Genomic DNA, 27455 nt, shown 5'->3' with positions numbered 1-27455 from the left:
CCATTATATGTGAAAACATATCCAATTTTTGATCTTCGTTTATCAATATCACCAGCATAATCTGCATCCATATATCCTGTGAGTCCTTCTCGATTGCCATATTGTTTGCCATAGATCACACCTATCTTCAAAGTGGAATTAAGATATCTCAAGACCCACTTTACTGCCTCCCAGTTCTCTTTACCTGGTCTACTCATGAATCTACTCACCAGGCTTGTAGCATATGCCAAATCAGGTCTTGTACATACCATGGCATACATTAGGCTACCAGTGGCATTGGCATAAGGCACATTCTTCATGACAGACTCTTCATATGGTGTAGTAGGGCACTGTTCTATAGATAACTTGAAATGAGCAGCCAAAGGTGTTGTAATAATCTTGGAATTCATCATTCCAAACTTGGATACAACCTTCTTAAGATAATCTTGCTGGTTTATGAATAAGATACCTTTAGCTCTATCTCTTGTAATCTGCATCCCAAGAATCTTTTGAGCTGGACCGAGATCTTTCATTTCAAACTCCCCTTTGAGTTTTTCTTTCAATTCCAGAATTGCATCCATGCTTTTGCATGCCATCAGCATATCATCAACATAGAGCATCAAATATATGGTATACCCCTCTGAAGTCCTTTTGTGATAAACACAGCTGTCATAATCACTTTTCTTGAACAAATGACAGCTCATAAAACTATCAAACCGTCTATACCATTGTCTTGATGACTGCTTCAAACCATATAAGGATTTTTTGAGCAGACAAACCTTTGATTCATGTCCTGGAACTTCATAACCCTCTGGTTGTCTCATATAAATCATTTCATCTAGGCTACCATGTAAGAAAGCTGTTCTTACATCCATCTGTTCCAGTTCTAAATCTTGGTCTGCTGTCAAAGCCAATAAAATCATAATTGATGTATGTTTTACCACTGGAGAGAATACTTCATTAAAATCAATGCCCTCCCTTTGAGTGAAGCCTTTTGCCACCAATCTTGCCTTGAACCTCTGTGGTTCAACTCCTGGAATCCCTTCCATTATTTTGTAAATCCATTTGCTTCCGATTAGTTTTCTGCCCTTTGGAAGCTCCACCAATTCCCATGTATTAGTCTTTTCAAGGGAATGTATTTCTTCAAGCATAGCTTCTTTCCATTTCAATTTATGCTTGCTGTTTATAGCTTCTTTATATGAACTTGGTTCTTCACTGCTTAAGGTTTCAGAAACACTCAAAGCATATGCTATTAGATCAGCATATCCATATTTAGCAGGAGGTTTAATTTCCCTTCTGACCTTGTCTCTTGCTAGATGATAATCTGTCAAGTCATTACCTTGTGCTGAAGGAGTGATTTCATGTATTTCTGGATGTGTATCCTTTTGTGACTCCACCACAATGTGATCATCCTTGTAGAATTCATTATCTTTGTTATGCTCATTCTGAGATGATGTTTGTCTGAGTACACTATCCTCTTCAAAGGTAATGTCCCTGCTTATCACAGCTTTTCCAATTCCATTTTCATAGAGCCAAACTCTATGACCTTTAACTCCCTCTGGATATCCAAGGAAAATGGACTTCTTAGCTCTTGGTTGCAGCTTTCCATCATTAGTGTGTATATAAGCAGTACATTCAAATAATCTTAGTGTTTCATAATTACCTAGCTTGCCAGACCAAACTTCGATTGGTGTTTTGAAGTTTAGAGCCACAGATGGACATCTGTTAATAAGGTATCATGCTGTGGCTGCTGCTTCACCCCAAAAAATAACAGGTAGTTTAGCATTTGAGAGCATGCATCTAACTCTTTCCAGCAAGGTTCGATTCATTCTCTCAGCAAGTCCATTCTGCTGAGGAGTATGTCTTACTGTCAAGTGCCTTGATATGCCATTCTTCTTACACAGTTCATCAAACTCATTATTCAAATACTCCAATCCATTGTATGTTCTCAATCTTTTGATCTTTCTTCCTGTCTGGTTTTCGATCAGTGATTTCCAATCAATGAATTTCTTTAGGGCTTCATTTTTATTCTTCATTGTATACAACCATACTCTCCTTGAGTAGTCATCAATGAAGGTGATAAAATATCTAGATCCTTCATGTGTTTGATTTCTTGATGGCCTCCATACACCAGAATGTATGTAGTCTAGAGTATTCTTGGTTGTATGTTCAGCTCTATTAAATTTGACTCTTGTTTGCTTTCCCAGAACACAATGCTCACAGAAATCCATTTTGCTGATTTGATCCTTACCAAAAGCACCTTGTTTGTGAAATTCAATGAGTCCCCTTTCACTTATATGTCCCATCTTGGCATGCCATAACTTGGTTTTATCCAAGCTAATATGGGCATTTAAAACAGTAGGGTCATTGTGTGATCCTCCTTGCAAGACATATAAACCATTGCGTCTTATTCCTTTCATCACAACCATTACTCCTTTAGTAACAGTGAGGACACCATCCTTAGCTTTAAACTCATAGCCCGATTGATCTAGCATTCCAAGTGATATCAAGTTTCTTTTCAATCCTGGAACAAATCTAACTTCTGACAGAGTTCTTGTTGTTCCATTATTCATTTTGAGCTTGATGGATCCAATGCCTTCAATCTTGCAAGCTACATTGTTTCCCATAAGGACATTTCCTTCATCAACCTTATCGAAATCACTGAACCAATTCCTGCAAGGAGTCATATGAAAAGAGCAGCCTGAGTCTAAGATCCAATCTAGTTCATATTTATCAACTGTGACCATCAAAACATCTGCACTTTCATAGCCATCTTGTTCTATAGCTGCATCTCCTGAACTAGATTATTTTTCTGCTTGTTTTCTTTTTGTTTCTGGGCAATCCTTAATGAAGTGTCCTTCCTTATGACATGAGTAACACTTCCTCACAAACTTCTGTCTGGATTTTGATCTGGATTTGCCTCTATATTTTGTTTCTCTCTTTTCTGATCTTCCTCTTGCATAGAGTCCTGCACTGTGATCATCATTTCCATTTCTTGATTTCTTATTTAACTCCTTAGACATTAGAGCAGCATGTACTTCTTCAAGTGACAAAGAGTCTTTACCATAGATCATGGTATCTTTTATATTCTCATAAGTATCCGGAAGAGATCTCAATAATAGCAGTGCTTGATCTTCATCTTCTACTTTAATCTCTATGTTCTCAAGATCCAAGATGATCTTATTGAAATCATCAACATGATCTTCAATCGATTTTCCAGTAGAAATCTTGAAGGTATACAATTTCTGCTTGAGAAAAAGTCTGTTAGCTAGAGACTTTGTCATATACAAGTGCTCAAGATTTAACCAAACCGCAGCAGCCGATCCTTCCTTGGATACTTCATGCAAGACTTTGTCTCCAAGGCTCAAAATTATGGCACTATGTGCCTTCTCAAGGATGTCTTTCTTGTCCATACCCCTGACCTTATCAGGGACATTTTCTTCTCCAAGCAAAGCATCCTCGAGGCCATTCTGAACCAACAAAGCTCTCATTTTTGTTGGTCCCAGGTGCGGCATCACGAGATATAAACTATGGAAATTGAAGAATTTAATAGACACCAAGATTTACGTAGAAAACCCCCAAAAATATTAGGGTAAAAACCACGAGCAAGATCAAAAGATTCCACTATAATATTTGGAGAATTACAACCTCTCTCTGTGTTTCCAAAGAGACACTCACTCTCTTATACAGGAGAAAACCTATCTCACAAATACTTAAGGGAGATGAAGAACACTCAAGATCAGAAGAAGGAACTTGAGATGGGATGCTAAAACTGACGAGCGGAGGCACCTATTTATAGTAGGGGATTCTCGTCTGAACACACATGAGAAAGGAAAGTCATTATGAATTTCCTTCAATCTTGTCGTCCACTTTGGCCAACCATAATTGAATATATAAACATGCATTTAATGCATGCTTCCCATGTGTCATTTGCCGACATTTCTCCCACTTGGAGATTTGATTGAGAATCAAACATATCTCCACACATCCTTTCAATCTTGCCGTTCCATGCTGCTTATGTTTCTGCTAGGCCACTTGAGGATCTACACCATTCAAACTTCTCTGTGCTAACTGGCTTGGTCAGAATATCAGCTATGTTATCCTTCGTATGGATCTTCAGCATGTCCACGCTCCTTCCTTCTCTACTACTTCTCGTACAAAATGAAATTGAACTCCAATGTGTTTAGTCCGGGAATGAAAGGCTGGATTTCTTGCAATGTGCAAGGCACTCTGACTGTCACAAAATAGAGGAATATTTTCTTGTTTGTGCCCAAGCTCCTCCAATAACCTTTTAATTCATATTGCCTCCTTGCAAGCTTGAGTAGCTGCCATGTATTCTGCTTCCGTTGTAGATAACGCCACAACTGTTTGCAGTTTTGAAACCCAGCTTAGTGCACCTCCTGCAATTGTAAACACATAACCAGTAGTAGATTTTCTTTTATTTGTATCACTCGCGTAATCTAAATTCACATAGCCCCTGAGTGTAAAATCTGATCCTCCAAAATATAATGCAGCATCCGAGGTTCCCTTAATGTATCTAAGGATCCTCTTAACCGTGCTCCAATTCTCTTGTACAGGATTCGCCATATACCGACTGACTGCTCTCACTGCTTGTGCAATGTCTGGCCTTGTACAAATCATGGCGAACATTAAACTTCCCACCGCTGATGCATACGGTACTCGAGACATCTCCATCTTCTCTGCTTCACTGCTAGGACACATCTCAGAAGATAACTTGAAGTTAATAGGAAGAGGGGTTGAAACTAGCTTACTATCTTGCATGTTGAAGCGCTGCAAGACTTTCTTCAAATAATTTTTATGGGAAAGCCAAATCTTCCTATTGCTTCTGTCTCGGTGAACTTGCATCCCTAGAATCTTGTTTGCTGGTCCCAAGTCCTTCATATCAAATTCCCTAGCCAACTGTGCCTTCAATTCTTGGATCCAATCTTTGTTGGGGCCTGCTACCAACATGTCGTCCACGTAAAACAACAAAATGATATAATCATCATCACCAAACCTCTTGAAATACGTACAAGGGTCTGCACTGAGTCTGCTGTACCCAAGGCTCATGATATAGGAATCAAATCTCTTGTACCAACACCTCGGCGCCTGTTTGAGACCGTATAGAGATTTGTTCAACCTGCAAACCAAGTTCTCTTTGCCTTTTTCTGCAAAACCTTCTGGCTGGAGCATATAGATTTCTTCTTCAAGATCGCCATGAAGAAATGCTGTTTTCACATCTAGCTGTTCTAGATGTAGGTCAAACACCACACACAATGCCAATACTACCTTGACTGTTGAAAGTCGAACCACAGGAAAAAATATCTCATTGAAGTCAATACTTTCTTTCTGAGCGTACCCTTTGACAACCAATCTCGCACGATACCGCTCTACTTGGTTATTGCCATCATGCTTGATCTTATAGACCCATCTGTTACCGATAGCTTTCCTCCCTCGTGGTAGTGTAACAAGATCCCATGTTTTATTTCTGTGCAATGCTTCCAATTCTTCCTGCATCGCTGTCATCCACATAGATACATCCGAGCTTTGAATAGCCTCATGGAAACTCGATGGCTCACCATCATCTGTTAATAGACAATATGCAATGTTGCTTTTAGTGACATAATCTGAAAGCCATCCTGGTGGTCTTCTCTCTCGAGTTGACTGCCTCACTTTGAAAACCTCTGACTCAACTGGTTCTTGTTTCTCGTGCTCTGGTACTGCCTCACAAGAAACTTGATCTTTGTCTGTATTATTTTCCACCTGAATGATAGTAGTTTCTGAATTCGGTGTGCCTTTGTCTCCCTTTACTTTATCTTCCTCAAAGATAACATCTCTGCTGATGAAAAGCTTGTGGACAGTAGGATCCCACAAGCGAAACCCCTTTACTCCATCAGCATAGCCCAAGAAGATACACTTTCTGGATTTGGAATCCAACTTTGATCTTTCTTGTTCATTGTACAACACGTACACCGGACTTCCAAATGTATGTAACCGAGAATAATCAGCTGGCTTGCCAGTTCACACCTCCATCGGAGTCTTCAAATCAATCGCCACTGAAGAAGAACGATTGATGATGTAAGAAGCAGTTTTGACTGCTTCTGCCCAAAATGACTTTGGTAGACCCGCAGTACTCAACATGGCCCTTGTTCTGTCCAACAAAGTTATGTTCATCCGCTCTGCCACTCCATTCTGCTGAGGTGTGTACGCCGTCGTGAACTGTCTTTTGATGCCCTCATGCTGACAAAATGCATCAAACTCATCACTGGTATATTCTCCTCCATTGTCACTGCCCTACAAGTATTGTTGAAGTAATCTTGATAATATACAGTGAAACTAACAAGATTCCAGCTCCTTGGATATATCATGAACACGATTCAAAAACAAATCGGCAATCGAATAACATGCAATCAAAGAAAATTGACACGATGATTTATAGTGGTTCGGATATGAATTACCCTACATCCACTTTGGCCCAAAGCTCTTTCACTTTAATCAATCACAAAGTGTATCAAAGATTACAATGCATCGGCTTTAATCTTCAATGCTTATCCGACCAAGAACATGAAGAGAAAATCAAGAAATACAATCACAAAGATTGATACAATCACCCACTATACAAATCGAAGACTTCCAACCCCTTCAAAGAGAATTAATCCAGATCAGAACAAGAATAATTCTGCAGCTTTCGTAATATCTGTATCTTAACTGCTTCAGTCTTCTTTTCTTCTTATGCAAGTCTCATTGAATCAATCAGTTAGAGTTAGTTGGAGAAGTTGAGAGGGTACTGATCTCCTGCATCTTATTCTTGCATGGTATTGTGCACTTCCTTGATCCTTCATTTTCATTGGTCATAATAGCTAGATAAGAAAGCCAACATTACAAGTATATATGGATAAATAATTTTTACGATCATTAGAGTGATATCTCAATCTCATCGACCAATATATAGATCAAGAAAACAAAGAAAATGTACTTATTATATTCAAGGTGAATAGTATATTTAAAATATTATAATATAAATTATGAAAGTTGTTTTATAAAATATTTACCGACTCATCTCGATGGAGATATCCCAATGCACCTACGACCTTTTTCATGGACCGATCTACTTTTAGAGTTACTCGCAATTAATAAGTAATGAGTGGGACACTCGGAAAAAAATTTCCCCCAACAGTGCATGTGTGATTAATATTTAATAATGCAGACCCAGCCCCGCACAGATACTGAATTCCCAATAAATAATTGAGTGGTTTAGAATTTTATCATTCATTCTTCCGTTTACGAACAAGAGTCGAATGCCAAACTTGCCCAAAATGTTAACGTGTTCTTGGAATTATTGCAAAGTGTATTTTTTTTTTTGAATCATATATTGGGGTTGATTTTATTTTTTTTTTGGAGGGTGGGGGAGGGAAATTGCTTTATATTTTTGGCATAAAAAAACATACAATAATGGAAAAACTAATTAAGAATTGAATATATATATTATTATGAGAATGGAGTATATCCATCCGAAATTTGCTTTTCATCCCACCAATTTATTGTCAGAAAACAACATTAAAAACAACCCAAATAAAAGTGGAAGAAATAATTGTAAATTAATGGGGCTGGGCTCTTGTGTATTGCCCATAAATGGGCGACCCAACTACTACTCCTCGCAAGCCCCACCTTCATTCGGCATTTATTTTCCCAATGCCCCCACCTCCCGCTTTCACACACCCCCCCCCCCCCCCCACCCCCCACATCTGACTATCTGAGAAAGGTTCAATTCAAAAGTGCCAAGGGCGTAACTGTCATTTTATATTCTATTAAGATGTTTAATTATTGCATGGCATGGCCCCATTGCCATTGCTCCCACTCCAACCCCCCACACAAATAATATATATATATATATATAAATATCACAACTTATCTTTAAAAAAAACAAAAAAAATTATATTTCAAGATATTAATATTAATTATCGGACACATAGTTCACCAAATCTATTCAAACAAATTGAAACCATAATATCTTAACAATGACACATGCAAATTTATTGAATTTTAATATAAGATGTAATTTATATGTAAGATAATGTCAGAATATTTTTAATTCGAAGTAAATATTTAAATTTAAATATTTATTTTCTTTCTTTGAAAACTTGGGTGTGGCGGAGAATGAACATTTTGGGGGAAAGCAAAATACTACTTAATATATATCTGTACTGGCACAGATATTGCCGTGTATATATATTATTATTTATTTACTTCCGCACCGAATTCAGTTCACCGAGTGCAGCACCAAGTTTCAGTCAAGATTTTATATTTAAAAAAATAATAATAAAGTTTCAGTCAAGATTTGGTATTTGAAAAAAAAATATCTGACAGACACTCGCTTATCCTGGCTTAAATTAAATGACGTATATGGCATAAAAAAGAAGAAAGAAAAAAAAGGGGGTAATTATGATTTGAAGGGAAGAAAGATAATATATACACTTTATGGACCTCCTGCGTATAAAGTATTCTGTATTACCACCGCACTTATTTATTGTGAGGGGAGAGAGAGAGAGAGAGAGAGGAGTTTGTGAGAGAAATTTTTGTACAGTAGTGGCGAGAAAGAGCAAACACTGTACCGTATCTCAGTTTCATCATTTGCATTATTACTAGCTCACCTCTTGATCTTAGTACTAACTTCTTTGCATATGATCAGTTGGAGCCGTCCACGCATGCAGATATTATGTTTTGTGCTTTGAATTTGATAGTGGAATGGAAGACCATTTGTGCTGATTGAAGTAATATATTGGCGTAGTTTGTGCTCAATCCACGGGCTGAAGTTGTACAACTTGTCACGGGGAACTTGGGTTTTGCGTTGTTGGGAGTTTTGATAAGTGGTGAATCTTGGTTCTGGAAGCTCAAGATTGAATCTTTACTGCAGTTTTGTTGATTCTGTCGAGTGAAGCTGAGATCTGCAGGAGTTCGTTTTTCTGGGATTATCTTGTACTACAAGATTGCGTGTGTATTAATATTCTTCTGCCGTCTGGAGCTGAATGCCGTGGTCTTTTGGTGAAAGCTGGCCGGCGTATAAATTTATTGCTTGTAAGTATATGGTCCTGGATATTTGGGTCAAGAAGAGAGAGTGCTGATGAAGCTGAAATTTTTTGTGTTTTGTAGTGGAGTAGGTTAACGTCGAACACTTTGGAGGGTGGATTTGGGTCCTTTAGCTTCGATATCCTCTATGAATACTTCAATTTTCATTATTTCTCTAAGTTTCTAACCCCGTAGTTGTTGAGTTGATAAAGGGATGTGGATAGCACGGAAATCCAGCTCATGCTTTAGATTTTAGTGGGTTACTCAAGAGTACAGGGCGTGGATATTGTGCTATTTTGGGGGTAGAATTGAGGCAAATGGAGCAGCTTTGCTTTTGGGAATCTTAGGTTGGGGATTTTGTGATGCAAAAGTGTAGTTGTTGGCTGTAATTTTTCTGCTCCAACCTCTTTCTTATCGAATCTGCAGAATGAAACTCTCCGCGGTTGGTCTAAACCAGCAATCTCCTGACGGTAAACTTACTTTGTTCCTTTTCTTGAATTTAAGTATGTTTTTGGGCGTATAAGTTGAATATTAACCATTTGTAAGTGCCAGCAAGTCATTTTCTTGAAAGAGTGTGTTATATTGCCATTCTTGACTATACACCTCGTGATTTGGAAAAGTGGTTAGGCCTCAGTCTGGCAATTGAGAAACTGGAATTAAGGTTAATTCTCGCGTCTTTAGTACTGTTTTAACACGAACTAAATAGTTTTGTTCGAATTTGATTAGCAGGAGACAAGAACTGCCTAAATTCTGAACTTTGGCATGCCTGTGCGGGTCCTCTTGTTTCTTTGCCTGGTATTGGAAGCCATGTAGTGTATTTTCCTCAGGGTCACAGTGAACAGGTTTGATTCTTGCTTGTGTATTTCAATTGTAGTTTGTGTAAATAACAAACTCTTTTCGTTATTTTTCTTATTTCTTGACAATGAATTGGGAGGTATATTGTTTTTATGACTGTATCTACAAAGAAGAAACAGCTTATCTTACCACATCCAATTTTGAGAGCGTTTAATTTCTCTCTTCATGATTTGCAATTGTTAAATCCCCTGTATTTTGTATGGAGATTCGAATTCTATCATTCACTTCGAGCACTCTGGTTCAGTAATGAGGAGATTGATATCCTACACGCGAAAGTTCTGTTGAATGTCATTGTTTCTTGATACATAATGGCTACTGCACAGGTTGCTGTATCTACCAACAAGGAAGTTGATGCACAGATACCTAATTACCCTAGCTTGCCTCCGCAACTCATTTGCCAGCTTCATAACGTGACAATGCATGTACGCTTTTTTTTCTTTCAAGTTTTGTTGTGTTCTTATTGCAGTTATTGGAGTTCTCTTGTAGAATCTTAATGTTCTATTCAAGTAGGCTGATTTAGAGACAGACGAGGTTTACGCCCAAATGACCTTGCAACCGCTGAGCCCAGTATGTTCACTAAATTTTCATCAACTTTTTCTTCCTCTTTTCTGAGTCACTTTTTTTTTTTTTTTTTTTTTTTTTTTCGGGTTATTTTTATTCTTTTATTACTGTTTTTGCAGCAAGAGCAGAAAGAGATTTCATTTCTTCCGGCAGATTTAGGAACCCCCAGTAAACAACCAACAAATTACTTTTGCAAAACTTTGACTGCCAGTGACACCAGTACTCATGGTGGATTTTCAGTTCCTCGCCGTGCGGCTGAAAAAGTATTTCCGCCACTGGTAAATGTCATTTCGGGTGCTTCCAAGTAAAAAAATGTGCCTGTTTTTCAATTATGTGCCTCTAATGCATCTTGGTTGGAACCACCCAATTTATAGGACTTTTCCCTGCAACCTCCTGCTCAAGAATTGGTCGCAAGGGATCTGCATAATAATGAGTGGAAGTTCAGACATATTTTTAGAGGTCTATTTTAGACATGTATTTAACTTGAGGAATCAAGTTGCAGCAACTACTTCTACAGATTCTTAATCTGATTTATCTGGTTCTTATATCAGGCCAGCCCAAGAGGCATCTTCTCACAACAGGATGGAGTGTTTTTGTGAGTGCAAAAAGACTGATTGCTGGTGATTCGGTTCTCTTTATATGGTAGGCATTTTATTTAACAGGAATATCGTTGCGGGTCCCCTAATAAATTTCATTGATTAGGCCTTGTCAAACATTGAAAAAAGTGATGAGTTTCTTTTTCCTCAAGTGCTACGTCTGATCAGTACTGAACCATGCGATGCTTTTTGGGCATTTATCAGGAATGAGAAGAATCAGTTGCTTCTCGGTATAAGGCGTGCTAATCGACCACAAACTGTGATGCCTTCATCAGTTTTATCGAGTGATAGTATGCATCTCGGCCTTCTTGCTGCTGCTGCTCATGCAGCTGCAACAAATAGCCGTTTCACCATATTTTATAATCCCAGGTAACTTTGTTCTTTCCAACACTACCAAGGTGTGCATGTGCTGCCTTTATCGCATGATTCTACCAACCTAGGAGATATGCAATATCTCATGATTATACTAACTTAAAAAATTTCATCAACCTAGGAGAGTATGCAATATCTCATTATTATACTAACTTAAAAAATTTCAGAGCTAGTCCATCCGAATTTGTCATACCTTTGGCAAAATATGTAAAAGCCGTTTATCACACTCGAGTGTCTGTGGGCATGCGTTTCCGGATGCTGTTTGAAACCGAAGAATCTAGTGTTCGACGGTATGTTTATTTATCTCAATTCTATTTTCTGTCCATCCTCCTTTGTTTGTGTATAGTGAGTTCCCTGTGGTGTTGATAGATGTTCAAGCTGCATAATTTTGTGAGATTTCTGACCTCTTCTTGATTCAGTTACATGGGCACAATAACCGGGATAGGTGATTTAGATCCTACCAGATGGCCAAATTCACACTGGCGTTCAGTTAAGGTATATAACACATACAATGTTCCTGCCCATTGATTTCATATATATTACAAAAGTTTAGAGTGTTATGTTTTTTTGTTCTTCTTGGTTGGTCTGAATCCAATGATACCGAACATAATTTATTCATTTTTAATTCTTGTCGTGAAATTGAATGTTAACTTGTTTAATGGAGGTTGGCTGGGACGAATCTACTGCTGGGGAGAGGCAGCCAAGAGTGTCTTTGTGGGAAATTGAACCTTTAACAACATTCCCAATGTATCCATCACCATTTTCTCTGAGACTGAAGCGACCATGGCCACCAGGGCTCCCCTCTTTCAGCGGTAGGAACCCACTCTCTGTTATTTTACTGAATTCATTTGGCTACTTATACCATACATGCCATTGGGCGGTAACGACAGAAATCTATTACGTTGTTAATTTTACAACGAAGCGTGTATTTATTGTTGCACCATAGGGATGAAACTTGATGAAATGGGAATAAACCCTAACCTTATGTGGCTCCGAGGAGAAGTTGGGGACAGAGGAGTGCAATCTATCAACTTTCAAGGAATGGGGGTCTCACCATGGATGCAACAAAGGCTGGATACATCAATGCTTGGTATGCAAAATGACGTATACCAAGCTATGGCTGCTGCTGCTCTTCAAGAAATGAGGGTTGTAGATCCTTCGAGACAGCCCATCCTATCTCCAAGTGTGCAATTCCAGCAACCCCAAGCTATTGCCAGCAACAGGCCTGGAACTCTGGTCCAACCTCAGATATTACAGCAGTCTCAGCCCCTGGCTCCATTTTTTCAGAGTATACAAGTAGACCATGGGCAGGCACAGCAATCTCATGCTAATCTTCAGCAACACTTGCACCATCAGAACTCATTCAATAATATGCACGTCCAGCATCAGCACCATACTCCACTACCGCAATCACATCACATGGTTGATCATCAACAGGTTACGAGTGTCGCACCTATCCTCTCTCAACTGTCTTCAAACCCTCAAGTCCAGTCTCCAACGCTACAATCCATGCCTACTATGCGGCAGAACTATTCTGATTCAAATATCAAATCAGTTGCTAGTGATATTAACTCTCCTTTACACAATTTACTGGGTTCAGTCACCCAGGACGAGGCTTCAAACTTTCTCAATATGCACAGATCCAACAACTTGTTATCTTCCAATGGCTGGCCAACAAAACGGGTTGCTCTTGATCCTCTTCTTTCTGGAAGTGTGTCACCGGGTGTTTCAGACCAAACAGATAATTTGGGACCATCATACCAAAATGTATCTCCGAATCCCATTTCTTTGCCTCCGTTTCCTGGGAGGGAGTGTCTGATAGAGCAAGAAGGTAGCAACGATGCGCAAAACCACTTTCTGTTTGGGGTTAATATAGATTCCTCCTCCCTTCTTATTCAAAATGGGATGTCAAATCTTCGAGGTGTTGGAAGTGATAGTGATAACACAACAATGGCATATGCTTCTTCCAGCTACATCGGTAGCTCTGGTGCAGAATATTCGCTCCCGATTGTGACTTCAAGCCAATGCGTCAACGAGTCAGGTTTCTTACAATCGTCCGATATGGTGGCTCAGGCTAACCCACTTGACAGAGCCTTTGTTAAGGTTAGGTTGAGATTATAACTCAAAGCAGTCAAAACGGAGATGCTATTATGCATAAGAACAAGCTAAATATATGTACTTAAGTTAGTATCATAAATGAATATTTCTTCGTCAACAGGTTTACAAGGCAGGGTCCTTTGGAAGGTCACTCGACATAAGCAAATTTAGCAGCTATCACGAGCTACGCGGTGAACTTGCACAGATGTTTGGTCTTGAAGGCCAACTTGAAGACCCATTGAGATCAGGCTGGCAGCTTGTATTTGTGGACCGAGAGAACGATGTTCTTCTCCTAGGCGATGACCCCTGGCCGTAAGTTTTCCATCTTTTCTTCTATACATCTATTGCAAACGAGATCACTGGTATATCCATTCTACGTTTGATGAACAATTTTTTCATCACGATATTCCAGGGAATTTGTTAACAGCGTATGGTGTATCAAAATTCTGTCGCCGCAAGAAGTACAGGAGATGGGAAAACGAGGGGTTGAGCTCCTGAATTCTGTCCCCCTTCAGAGGTCGCCCCTTCAGAATGGCACTTGTGATGGTTATGTTGGACAGCAGGAAGCCAGAAACATGGGTTCTGGAATACCATCTGTTGGCACTCTTGATTTCTAATTGGATTCCTTTAAAAAATCAGTTCTGTATGCTTGTAATATTAATGTTGGTTTCTGTATGTGCGAGGGAAAAGAAAACTTGTGTTTTTAACACGAGCTTTTTAAGTAGAAGCTATGTTCCTTAAATCATAAAAAGTAAATGTAGCATAGCATTTAACAATTTCCTGTCCCAACTTATTTATTCATCATCGAAAATTTCAAACTCAAGACGCAATAATTTAGGATAGGAGGTGAAACAAGAAACAACTTCAATTGGGGAAACATTTAACAAGCTTACAACAAACTGGGGACGCCACAAAATGTCCAATTCGAGCTATACAGGATTGTGTTACCATCCAATCCAAATATTCAAACTTTCGGGTCATATTTCCTGGGCTCGTCAGAGAAATGCGCCCATGGAACTTGGCACACTGCATCTCCTCAATATTTTATTTTGCCTAGTTGGTAATCTCGTTAAGTATCATATCTGTATCAACCACAGCAGATAAAAGGAGATGATGGGATTCGACCGGTTGGGCGAATGTACTCTGCCTGTGCTGTGGTTTTTTCGGCCTGACTATTTCTTCTGGCTTGAGCGCAGTTTCGCATTTCCTCTGATTTTTGTCTCGACAATGCTACCTTCTTCAGCATCTTTGCTTGAGCTTCTGCTTTCATTTGCTCAATTTTGGACTGAAACTCATAATCATAAATTGAACAAAATGCTTTGAGGCAAGTCGAAACTTGCATTCATGATTTAATACTTCACCAAACATATACTGGACGAATAAAAAAGGAGTGAAGATCTCTACCTCCATTCTCCTCATTTCTGCATCAAGCTTTGCTTTCTGTCGACTCTCCCATGCTTAAAAATTCTCGTTTAAACCTGTACAAGGAATTATTTGTTCAAATTTGACACTGAATAAGATAGCTGATCGTTCAACGAAATAATCAGCATAGTCTTTTTAGTTAAAGAAACCTTGCAGCATGCTTAGATTTCTCAGCTTCTTCCCATGCAGCCGCACGTTTTGCATATTCAATCCTTTCAAACTCATTTGACTCGATGGTTTTATTTCCAGATCCACCTTTTTCTTTATCAACATCTACTGCCCAGGCAGCAATGTTCATCTTACCAAGCTGAACTCCAAGTGTAACAATCTCCCTTCTTGTTTTGAGCTTAATTTCTTTCTCTGACAATTTATCTTTCTTATGATCAGCCAGAGTTTGGGTCGCATCGCCTAAATTTCCTGCTGGTGTTGGTACTGGTCCTCTTGGAGGAGTAGAAGGTAAGGGGAGTTGTAGCACCAACAGGGGTGGCACTCCCTGAAGGCTCTTGACTTGGAATAGGTGTCATCTCCGTTCCCATGTCTCTCATTGACACTGATCTTATGCCAGGAATACCTACAAATTTTCCATGTCGTTAACATCTTTTATACATTTAGGCTCCGTTTGGTAGCCTATATTATTAATATGGCTATAACTTATCTTATCCAATCTCACGTTCTTCTCATCATATTATTTATCCATCTATTAATTATTTATTTTACATCAATCAAATCATCAATTATTTATCTTATATCAATCAAATCATTTAATTGAAATTACTATATTAACCCTTATAAATAATATTATTCATATTTTATTTATTGTTAAAAGGGTTTTTTATATAAAATTTAATAATAAACTATAATCCATCAATCAAATCAAATACTATATTTACTATCATTTTTTATTTATTTATTTATTGATTATATTATATTACTTATCTATTAATTATTTATCCCATCATACCTACCAATTATCCATGGTACCTTAAGGTTAAGTATTCTCAATGAATAAATCACCTATGGTATCTTCTGTAACGCTCTTTGTAAACAGCAACCCTGCTTTGCCCACAGCCCCTGTCAAATCCATAAGTTGGGCTTGGCCTGAAACTGGTGCAGCTCCGTGTGAAGCATAAGCAAACTTTCCGAGCCCCACCTGAGAAGCCGGTAAGCAGAAATCAACCCGTTTCACTGATGGTTTGTTTACAGAGGTAGCAGACTCCGGGGCAACTCTAACCAGATTCACCGCTGTTCCACGGTTTGCTTGATTATGCAGACTAGTCCTCTTTGATGCATTGGACTGCATATTCTGCCTGTTCATAATCCATTTCTCCGCATCGTTCCATTTCGATCACATTGGCCTTGATAAAGATCTTGCCGCAGAATGGTGCAGTGATCTCTCGCCTTTATAGAACTCGAAGCTCGATGTACTATCGTAATCTAGATTTTCTTCTTCACACGTTCTAACAGGATATACAGTATTCGAATTGGTGTCATCAGTCTTGGAAACTAGTTGCTTTCTTAACTGCCCGGTTCCCCCATTTTCTCCGGGCTCGGGATCCTTCAACTGATTCGAATTCACACCATCTAGTTGGCTTGCATCTAACTTGGAACTATCATATTTAATAGGAGGAACTTCTATTACATTTACACCGGAGGCTGCAAAAGATTGACAGGGAAACATGGATTAAACAGAAGATTGATTTTAGCAACAATGGTTTTTATTTTCATCATAGAAAATCTGAAGTCTTGAAAGTAAATCTATGTGCTCAGAACAGACTGAAGATCAGGAATGACTTCTATACACATTTACGGTCCAGAACTAATGACTTCTGGTATTTACTACAAATCCACAACCAATTCCTACTGAGCCAGCCAATAGAGACAGTTCAAAGAACAATATTCCAGTCTCATTTTCGCAGGACAGTTAGCTGATGGAAAAAGCACAAAACAAGGCAAAGAATTCATACCTTTCTCCCCAAAATCTGCATTACCCTCAGCTAGCAAACTGTTCTTGAAAAATTCTGAATCCTCATGTCTAGAAGGAGAGTTCTCGAAGAATTAGAGTTTGATTACTCCTTTTTCTTTTGTGAACCAATAAGCTTCATCCTCAACTTGCTAGGAGATATTATACCAGTCTGCATTGGAATTAATTCAGCTCAATCTTCCTGGCACAGACAAAACCCACAGCACAGCCCACCAAATGAGAAGGAATATCAAAAAAATCCTATCTTTCACAGGAAACATTAGAAAATATAATAAAAGAAAGAAAGAAGCCCATCTATGTTCTGTAATCTTTCAAGGATCCGCATCTCTGGAAAGTAAATAATAATCATGAAAAAGGCAATACAAGAAAACGAAAAGGCCGGGATATAGGCTTCGCTGGAGGAATCCAAACTATGCCGATTGCCGATTCGCCGGAGGAATCCAAACTGAGGCTGGCGGACATCAAACAGGCTGCCGGAATACCCGAGGACTGCCACGACGACGTCGTTTCGGTCCCCAAGAAGCACCACGGCGAAGGCGTGTGGCGCGACCTCCTCCTCCGCCCCACCCCCGCCGTGCGCCACATCCTCATTTGCGGCGTGGGGATACACTTCTTCCAACAGGCCAGCGGCATCGACTCCGTGGTGCTCTACAGCCCGGACATTTTCGAGAACGCCGGGATAAAGAAAGACACCGATAACCTACTCGCCACCATGGCCGTCGGATTCACCAAGACCATGTTCATCTTGGTGGCCACTTTTATGTTGGATAAGATCGGACGGCGGCCGTTGCTTCTCTCCAGTGTGGCCGGAATGATTTTGAGTCCAGTGGGCCTGGGTACTGGGCTGACTGTCATTTCCAACTCGGAACACAAGACTGATTTGGGCCATAGCTTTGTGTATAGGCTCGGTTTTAACTTATGTGTCCCTTTTCTCGATCGGGATGGGCCCGATTACATGGGTTTACAGTTCGGAGATTTTCCCCTTAAAGTTGAGGGCCCAAGGGTGCAGTATTGGAGTGGCGGTGAATCGGGTCACCAGTGGAGTGATTTCCATGACATTTTTATCCTTGAGCAACGCTATCACCATTGGAGGGGCATTCTTTTTGTATGCCGCAATCGCGTGCGTCGCATGGGTGTTCTTTTACACTTTATTCCCCGAGACTCGAGGGAAGACGTTGGAGAAATGGAGTTGTTGTTCGGGACTTTCTTCCAGTGGAGGAGGACAGCGGCGGTGACGAGGGCATTGAAGGAAAAGAAGAGAGAGGGTAATTAATGGACAAGTTCAGATGAGGAGTGCTAATTAGAAATGTATGTAAATTTGTTTTCGTAAGGAACACGCTTAAGATGTTAGACTCCTTTCATGTTGTAATGCAAGTTTTAAAATGGTATACTAATCACGAAATTTTAAGTAGTTTCGGAAAGTTTTTAAGTTTTTTTTTTCATAATGGAAGTTGTATTTGGTATCTATCGATGTGTACCGAATAAATTTTCGAGATAACATAAAAGCATGCATATCACGTTAGTTGGGTATATCACATTGAATAACTCTATGAAACAAGTGTTGGTCCCAGGTGCGGCATCACGAGATAGAAACTATGTAAATTGAAGAATAAATAGACACCAAGATTTACGTGGAAAACCCCTAAAAAATTATTAGGGTAAAAACCACGGGCAAGACCAAAAATTCCACTATAATATTTGGAGAATTACAACATCTCTCTTTGTTTTCAAAGAGACACTCACTCTCTTAATACAGGAGAAAACCTATCTCACAAATATATAAAAATAACTAGGGAGAGAAGAAATGCACTCAAGAACAGAAGAATGCTTGAGGCTGAGGGATGATGAGAATGGTTAAGGGGAGCTCTATTTATAGAGCTCCCTCCCCTCGTACGTGAATGAAGTTTCCTTCACTCTTTCCTACAAAATTTCTTCATTGGATGGTTGCCACCAGATTGGACCGATTCCTCCAATAATTTTGTTGCCTCTGAAGACTTTGGGACATGCATTAAATGCATGTCCCCTGCCCACCTTTGCTGACATTTCTCCCACTTGGAGATTTGATTGAGAATCAAGCACATCTCCAACAAAAAATTGCTCCCATTGAACTTTTCTATCTCGTATTTTGCCGTCATCTTGACTACAATAATCCTGCCTTATAAAATCTCAAAAAATCTTTTTTGATGTGGAAGATCAGTCACAGCTGCAACCACAGAGCATACTCAGAATTTTAATAAATTTTATGCCAAGGCTCTGATACCACTTGTTGGTCCCAGGTGCGGCATCACGAGATAGAAACTATGTAAATTGAAGAATAAATAGACACCAAGATTTACGTGGAAAACCCCTAAAAAATTATTAGGGTAAAAACCACGGGCAAGACCAAAAATTCCACTATAATATTTGGAGAATTACAACCTTCTCTTTGTTTCCAAAGAGACACTTACTCTCTTAATACAGGAGAAAACCTATCTTACAAATATATAGAAATAACTAGGGAGAGAAGAAATGCACTCAAGAACAGAAGAATGCTTGAGGCTGAGGGATGATGAGAATGGTTAAGGGGAGCTCTATTTATAGAGCTCCCTCCCCTCGTACGTGAATGAAGTTTCCTTCACTCTTTCCTACAAAATTTCTTCATTGGATGACTGCCACCAAATTGGACCGATTCCTCCAATAATTCTGCTGCCTCTGAAGACTTTGGAGCATGCATTAAATGCATGTCCCCTGCCCACCTTTGCTGACAACAAGCTCGTCTAAAAAAAATTTGGTATGAAAAACAAACGTATTTAGTTTATTGATATTTGACTTAATGAGTTGTGTGGAATAAATAATTGATGAAATAGACTAGTGTGGTCCAAACAAGTAATAAGAGTCAACGTGCTCTAACAATGTTCACATCCAAAAGAAAAATTTGGAAAACTATTTGTAACTAAAATAGTCATATAATATTCACACCCAAAAAATCATAGACTAAACGAGAGATTTAATAATTCTATTTACACAAATACTAATTTTTTTATAGAAATATATGTTCTTCTTTCATTTACACAAATAAAACAGCTAGGAAATTATCTAATTATTCACTCTTAGAAATTTTGTTTGCAAAAAGCCACGAAGTAAAAAATGTTAACATGAAACCATTATATACAATAATTTTTTTTCAAACATACAACGTATAAAAATAAAGTAAATCTATCTTAATTTTATATAAAAATTATAATAATTAAAAGTTTTGGGTCATTTGGTTGGGTTAGCTTTCGGGTCAACTTGATTTGACCCAAATTCAAAAAACCCCAACCTTAATGTGATATTTTTTGGGTCGAATCGTGCCAATTTGGCAGGTTGGGTTGAGTTTTGACACATATACAAAAAATGCAAAATGCAATAAATATCAACAAATAATATAGTAAGCCTGGATAAACAGTTAAAAAGTTCATTTCAAAATTGAGTATCAAATATTAAAATAAATATATCTACGTGAGAATTCATTTTGTTCTTCTATTGCATATAAGTGTTTTCATTTCTTTCTTAGTTTATATTCTTAAAATAAATTCAATTCTTCGTTTTACCATATATATGCGTGTATAAATCATGTTCTTATCTAATACATTTACTTGTTTATTTTCACAAATAAAAAAACTAAATATACGAGCTTTAAATATGGTAAAACGTATGATCATCTATATTCTCACCGTTAAAATTTCTAATCTCCTACTAAGGAGTTGATATTTATACTCTATTTTTTATCCACACTTCACATCAAATGTAAAATAGAGTGCAAATTTAGTCAAAATGGATTAAAAATAACAAAAAATGAAGTGTAAATATCAAATTAATTATTTATTATTATTATTATTATTATTATTATTATTATTATTATTATTATTATTATTATTATTATTATTATTATTATTATTATTATTTTCGAGGCCATCGGGATGGGTTTGGCAATGGGGATAACATCCTCATATCCACCTGATTTTACAATGACGATTGTAAATAATCTCGAAACCAATGGAGAAAATTGTCATTTCTAAACACCATTGACAAGAACGAAGTTAATCGATTATTTTTCTGTTATATATATATATATATATATTTATATTTATATTGTTCTTTCAAAATAAGATAATCTCAAAGCTAACACATAAAAAAATCAATGAAAAAAATGCATCTCAAATATAAAATATAACATAAAAATTCATTTGTACCATTCGTAAATAAGTCAACCCTTTCTTAATTTTGTTGAAGTTTCAAAATGCCTAGTCTTGCTAAAGCCAAAATTGTAATATCATCATAAAAAAAATTATAGTAATTAACTTCTAAACATCTTATGCCAAAATAAAAATAACATATGATAGAATGTTTGATATTTGATGGATATTAACAGAGAACGAAAAGAAGTACCCCTTATCATGTTGCTCTCTGACACCCGAGTATTTACATTTATGAGTTATCTTTAATGATGATTTATTTGATATCAATAATATTAAAATACTTAAAGATATAAAATAAATATCAAAGACATTGAAAAAATTATAATAATTTTAAATTAATTTATTCTAACCACACATATAACACCGGTGCTTCGACGCTTCTCGATTTAGTAACCAGCCTAAATTATTTAAATAATTTATTAAATTTCAAGGCGATAAATCCTAAGAACCCAAACCCTTCCCATTGATTATTTTCAATCCGCTTTACTGTTTGATTCGAACACTCCCCACAATTAATATAGTGTGGGTTAGAATATATTTTTCGGACATCTTTTTATCTTCTTTCATTTGGTGCTTAAGGATGGCATTTATGGCAATGGGGCGGGGTGGGAACGTGTTTGACGTCCCCATCCTCGTCCCCAAAATTAAAGCCCACCTCCATCTCCGTCTTCGTCCCAGTTCTATGGCTTTGAGGGATCCCCGAACCCGTACTCATGGTGATTGAACCCTCATTCCCGTCTCCATCCCCACTATGCAGATGGAAATGAGGCAGGGATGAGGGTGAATCCCTGAACCCATGGGGATAAATCCCAAATCCGTCCCCGTCCCCATCCACGCCCTACTCAAAATATTAAATTTATTCTTAAAAATAAAAAAAAAAATGAAAAAGGATGTGGTTGGGAGACTGGGAGTCGTAGGGAATGAACGAAGAGGGCGCTGGGTGAGAAAGCAAGCGAATAACATGAAATTTGGGTATTAGGTTTTCAGTAGATACGTGAAATGCAAATCTATATTTTAAATATAATTAAAATATAAATATTAATTTGTTCATTTTTATTATTATCGGGTCTATCGTGGATGGGGATAGCATCTCGTACCCACCCCAATCCACTACGGGTATTTTAAAAAATCCCCGAACCTGAACCCGATAACACCCTATTGGTGCATCATATATTACCTACACATACAAAAATATTTTTTAAGATTTCAAATTATGGACACATTATATTACAATAAAAATATTAGTAAAAACTTCTTTATATATATAAGCATACATTCTTGCAGAGAGAAAGTTTTTGTAAAAAAAAAACATTACAACAATGATCGGAGATGTTTTTAGCTGCACATTCCAATACCTAGTGATGTTCCAAATGTGTGTACGAATCAAGTGAGAATATGAGATAAATACCCTAATAATCTCTATTGGGCCCTTCCAAACTTGATATTTGTTGTGTTGGGCTTTATATAAGACCCAGTTTTATAAGCCCCAACAAAAAAACCAAATTTTGATTGTCCCTCTAACTCCAAACTTCATCGTTTGTCTGCGGTTCCATTTGATTTCTTCTGTTCACTGACTTTCGAACCAAGGACGAGAAATTGATACTTGAAAGGTAAATTTTTTAAAAAAAATTTAAAAGAAAAAAATTGATATCGCTTCACTGTCTGCGGTCCATTGATCGTTTTTTTCCTCTTGCTTTTCAGTTTTCATGTGAATATTTTGGAATATCCTAATCTTTGAAGAAAAAACTGGTATGGATTGATGTGGGGTGTGTGCGTTTTAACTGCTTAATGCAATTGATAATGTCAGATTAATGCTTAGATTTCTGCTCAATGGTTTCATTTCTTGCAAAATAGGTTTTTTTTATGGCTTAAGATTTCTGCTATGTTGCTAATATTGGAGTTTGAGCTAGAAAGAAATTTCAAAGTGATTTATGAATTCAATCGAATCTTGAGATGTGCTCTTTTACTTGTTGGAATGAAATTGTGAGAAAAATAGTGGCTAAGAGGATTAATTTGGAAAGCCTAGGTCTTTTAAAAACAAAATAAACATTAAATGATGAAATTTTATTATATCAATATACAATAAGTTTTTTTTTTCAAACATACAACATATACAAATATAGTAAATCTGTCTTAATTTTATATAAAAATTATAATAATTAAAAGTTTTGGGTCATTTGGGGTTAGGGCTGTAAACGAACCGAACCTGTTCACGAACTTTTCGAGCTTGTTCGAACAAATATTTTATTCGGATTTGAATTTTTCTAACTCGAGCCAAACTCGAACATGTTCGAACTACTTTTCGAGCCGAACTCGAGCATAAATTATGTTGTTCTAAAGTTCGCGAGACTTTATTTAATATATATATATATATAGTTTTGCTATGCTGACCACCTCCCGTGCCCACCTCCATGCCCACCTATGAGGTGGCAATCATCCCATAGATGAGATGAATCATATACAAATGGTTCATCCAATAGACGAGTGCCACCTCATAGGTGGGCATGAAGGTGAGCACGGGAGGTGGGCAACATATATATCCTTTATTTAATACTATATATATATGTATAAATTATATAAAGTATCATAATTATATTTAAAACTCGTAACCCTAACATTCAGATTTCCGCAGCTTCGAGCCTGAAGACTTTCATTTCTATTCTCATCCTCGTATCCTAATCGTGTCTCCTTACCTTCGCCAGACGCTGCTCCTTCTCACCTTCTTCCATATTTCCACTATTTGGTTTTCGGTGCTGCTTATTGTTGACTGAATCTTGAATCGAACAACATAAGGGTAATATATTTCTCTTTTGATATATATTTCTTTTGATTAAATTTAAAACTGATCTATTTTTGCTTAAGTGTTTAAGAAGACACAACTTAATCTTCGTCTAAAACTCTCTCTTCCGATGTAATACTGTAATTTCTTATAATATCTGTTACGAAGAGTTCAAAAAAAATTTCTCTAAAGTTTTTTATTTGTAGGCATTTTGTTTTGCCGTGCGATATTTTTGTTTTCAATGTAGATATTATAGTTTATGGTTTTCATTTATTTTCTAAGATTTGTTAATGATTTTAGTTAGTTTAATTTAATTTTTATCATTTGTAGGGAACTTATTTATTTAGCATGTCTACTTCTCTTTCAATGGAAAATTCAATAAGTCCAACATTAATGTCTGATAAGGTTCAACAAGGGCCTAATGGTGGGTGTAACACAAACTTGCCCGTGGAGAATGAAGATGAAAATCCTTTTCATAAACCTAAGAGGCAAAAAAAATCTGAAGTATGGCCAGAAATGACAAAAATTCTGGATTCGAATGGTGATATCAGGTACTAGTGCAAACATTGTCATAATCAGTTAGCAAAAATCAAAACATGGACCACAACACACTTGATGCGTCATTAAAAATTATGGAAAATATTTGGAAGTTAAGAAGAAGAATGAGGATAAACTAAGACAACAACAACTTAGTTTTGGGCCTATAGGTGTAGATCATACATTTTTCCACCATTCCATGATGGAAAAATTTGTATGGAGAAAATGAAAGAGGCTGCTGCGACATGGATTTTGATGCATGACCACCCATTTCCAATAGTAGAAGAGGAAGGATTCAATATGTTTTGTAGGCGTGGAACGCCTGAATGGACTAGTATATCAAGAGCAACTGCAAGAAAGAATTGTTTTATGATATATGAATCAGAGAGAAAAAGATTGTCTAGTTTGTTGAAAGCAGCAAGAAATATTAGCCTAACTACTGATTTGTGGAAGTCAAAGAACCAAAAAATTGAATATATGGTGGTCACTGCCCATTGGATTGATTCAAACTGGAAATTAAATAAACGAGTTCTTAGTTTTTTTAATATTCCTCCTCCTCATGGTGGCCCTCAAATATCTGATGCCATTCTAAAGTGTGCAAGAGACTGGGGAATTTAGAGTAAGGTATTTACTGTTTCAGTTGATAATGCAAGTGTCAATGATGTTGCGATAAGAAATTTGTTGAATGATCTTTCTAGGGGGTTCAACTTAGCACATGAGTATTATCCCAATGATAGATCTAATGTCCCATGATTTGTCACGTCAACAATATATAATTAATTACGCTTATGTGTAAAAATACGAGCAATTGGATACATGATTTGGGTATTATCCATGTGCTAGGATCTCATTAACCCTTTCTAGGATAAAGAATAATATTGTTTGTGGAGGAAAATTGTTTCATGTTAGATGTTGTGCACATATCTTGAACCTCATAGTTCAAGATGGCCTAACTGAAATCAAGGATATTATTGATGATATTCGACGAAGTGTTGATTTTATAAGGCGAACAGATGCTAGACTCCTTAAATTTGCTGAGATTGTGAAGTATCTAAATTTATATGAAAGGAAATTGATTGATGATTTTAAAACAAGGTGGAATTCCACGTACGAGATGCTCAAAGTTGCATTATCTTTCAAAGAGGTTTTTCCAAGATTCAAGGACAGAGAACCAAGTTATGTTGATTGTCATACTGATGACCAATGGGAAAGATTGGAAAAGATATTTTGTATCTTAAAGGTGTTTCATGGTGCAATAAAGGTAATTTCTGGAACAGAATATCCCACTTCTAATTTGTTTTTGAATGAGGTTTTTAGAGTGAAGATGATATTTGATGACAAATCTCATGATGAAGAAGAGTATATTCGCATAATGACTCAAAGAATGAAAACCAAGTTCGACAAATATTGGGGGGAATGCAATTTACTTATGTGCATCAGTTGTGTTTTGGATCCAAGGTGTAAAATGCGAGTACTTGAATTTATTTTTCCAAAACTCTACTCCCATGTCGAGGCACGGGAGAATATCACAAATGTTCAGAAAACTTTGTCCTTGATTTACAAGGAATATGTGGATGCTACCATTGAAAACATGCAAGAATCAAGAAATGGTTTGGAATCTCAAGGTAGTAACCAAGTTAGGAGAAATGTTGAAGATAGTAGCAGTTCAAATTCAGGATGGTTTGAGTTTTCTTCTTATTTAAGAGAAACTAAATTGGTGCAGCCAGAAAAATCTGAATTGGATGTTTATTTGGAGGAAAGGTGCCATTTGTATGATCCAGAAGAAAATTTTGATGCATTGAGTTGGTGGAAGTTGAATACATATTGTTAGAATTTAATGCTCATAAGCAATAAATCGTGTGTACCTTTTCAGCGGAAAATAAGGCACACAATTATTGGATCTCTGACTCGATCTACAAGCAATCCCTCGAACAAATTCCACGAACAATCTTTAGTTCCTTTTGCGGTCGTCGAAATATTACTAGAATATTTCGATCACGTGCACACTTTAAAACCTTGAAGATTTCTGGCGATGCTCCAAGAATTACCAGAAAGAATATTTAGTTGTGTATTGTGTTGTGAATTCTTTCAACTTCATCTTGTATCTACCAACTGAAGGCTACCTATATTTATAGGACACCTAGTATGGCATGACTAGAATTCTACTCCACCTCAAACTGTGGATGCACTTTGATATATCAAATATTCTATATCAAATTATATATTATGGGATAATAATATTGATATATCTAATCTTTTGAATATGGTATATCTAAAATACCAAATATATAAAAGATCACAATAATATTCAATAACTCCCACTCATACACATTTTGAGTAAGTGAAAATCACTCGCTTCAACACATTCTCTCGTATTATGGCACATTCTATCATACAGGGAGTAAAGCGTGAGACCGAACGATAACAAACATTGAGGAGAATTATATTAAGTCAATTACCAAACTAACATAACTCATCAAACTCCAAATCTCGATTCATATACCCCAAACCATGTGGTCGCATCAGACCAAGCATCTCTGACCCCTCATAATATAGAGCATGCTTAACTCTCTCAATTATGTATCTATGCTCATGACTATGTCAAGAACCAATCTTAACTCAGTCGGTCGGCCTATGAGCCATAGTACAAAAGGATGCGTTACCATCTTAGTTTTTCCTCGGCCCCAATGCCAATTAGCTTGAGCTTGACCGCTTTCCTAGACATGCTCCGACAGGCCGAATCAACCATGACCATTAGATACATGCTAAAGTAGCGTCATCAAACTTACACCTCATGAAACGGTCCAGAGTCTCAAAGGGTACAAAAATAACAATGAAGCGCTCACACAGTGACAAAGCAGGGATCCATTATGTCACTCCGCTTTTGTGGTCGAACTTACGAAGCACATGTAGTATGCATACATGCTATGATGGAGCTCCCACTCAATTTAGGCATGTCACGCTCAAAACATCATACGAACCTAAGTCCA

At 37.3% G+C, this 27455-nt stretch overlaps 2 protein-coding genes and 2 pseudogenes across 2 annotated transcripts; 3 read left to right on the top strand and 1 right to left on the bottom strand.

Moving 5' to 3' along the window:
- Window positions 1–8478: 8478 nt before the first annotated feature.
- On the top strand, window positions 8479–14302 carry LOC140887291 (auxin response factor 6-like). Its single transcript, XM_073294456.1, has 14 exons — window positions 8479–9515; window positions 9775–9887; window positions 10224–10322; window positions 10411–10467; window positions 10581–10739; window positions 10836–10920; window positions 11013–11103; window positions 11262–11426; window positions 11597–11719; window positions 11849–11924; window positions 12094–12241; window positions 12376–13532; window positions 13648–13838; window positions 13939–14302. Exons 1-14 carry the CDS (start codon window positions 9473–9475, stop codon window positions 14141–14143), a joined length of 2712 nt encoding a protein of 903 aa, XP_073150557.1. The 5' UTR covers window positions 8479–9472; the 3' UTR covers window positions 14144–14302.
- A 71-nt stretch (window positions 14303–14373) lies between these two features.
- On the bottom strand, window positions 14374–17052 carry LOC140887292 (uncharacterized; annotated as a pseudogene).
- A 281-nt stretch (window positions 17053–17333) lies between these two features.
- On the top strand, window positions 17334–19419 carry LOC140887294 (polyol transporter 5-like; annotated as a pseudogene).
- A 4902-nt stretch (window positions 19420–24321) lies between these two features.
- LOC140889381 (zinc finger BED domain-containing protein RICESLEEPER 2-like) lies at window positions 24322–26296 on the top strand. The gene is made up of 2 exons (XM_073297094.1): window positions 24322–24479; window positions 25309–26296. The coding sequence occupies exons 1-2, from the start codon at window positions 24322–24324 to the stop codon at window positions 26294–26296; spliced, it is 1146 nt and encodes a 381-aa protein (XP_073153195.1).
- Window positions 26297–27455: the final 1159 nt, after the last annotated feature.

The sequence above is a fragment of the Henckelia pumila genome, chromosome 3 (genome assembly GCF_033568475.1).
Source record: "Henckelia pumila isolate YLH828 chromosome 3, ASM3356847v2, whole genome shotgun sequence".
Classification (NCBI taxonomy): domain Eukaryota; kingdom Viridiplantae; phylum Streptophyta; class Magnoliopsida; order Lamiales; family Gesneriaceae; genus Henckelia; species Henckelia pumila.
This window is presented reverse-complemented; position numbering and strand designations above follow the sequence as displayed.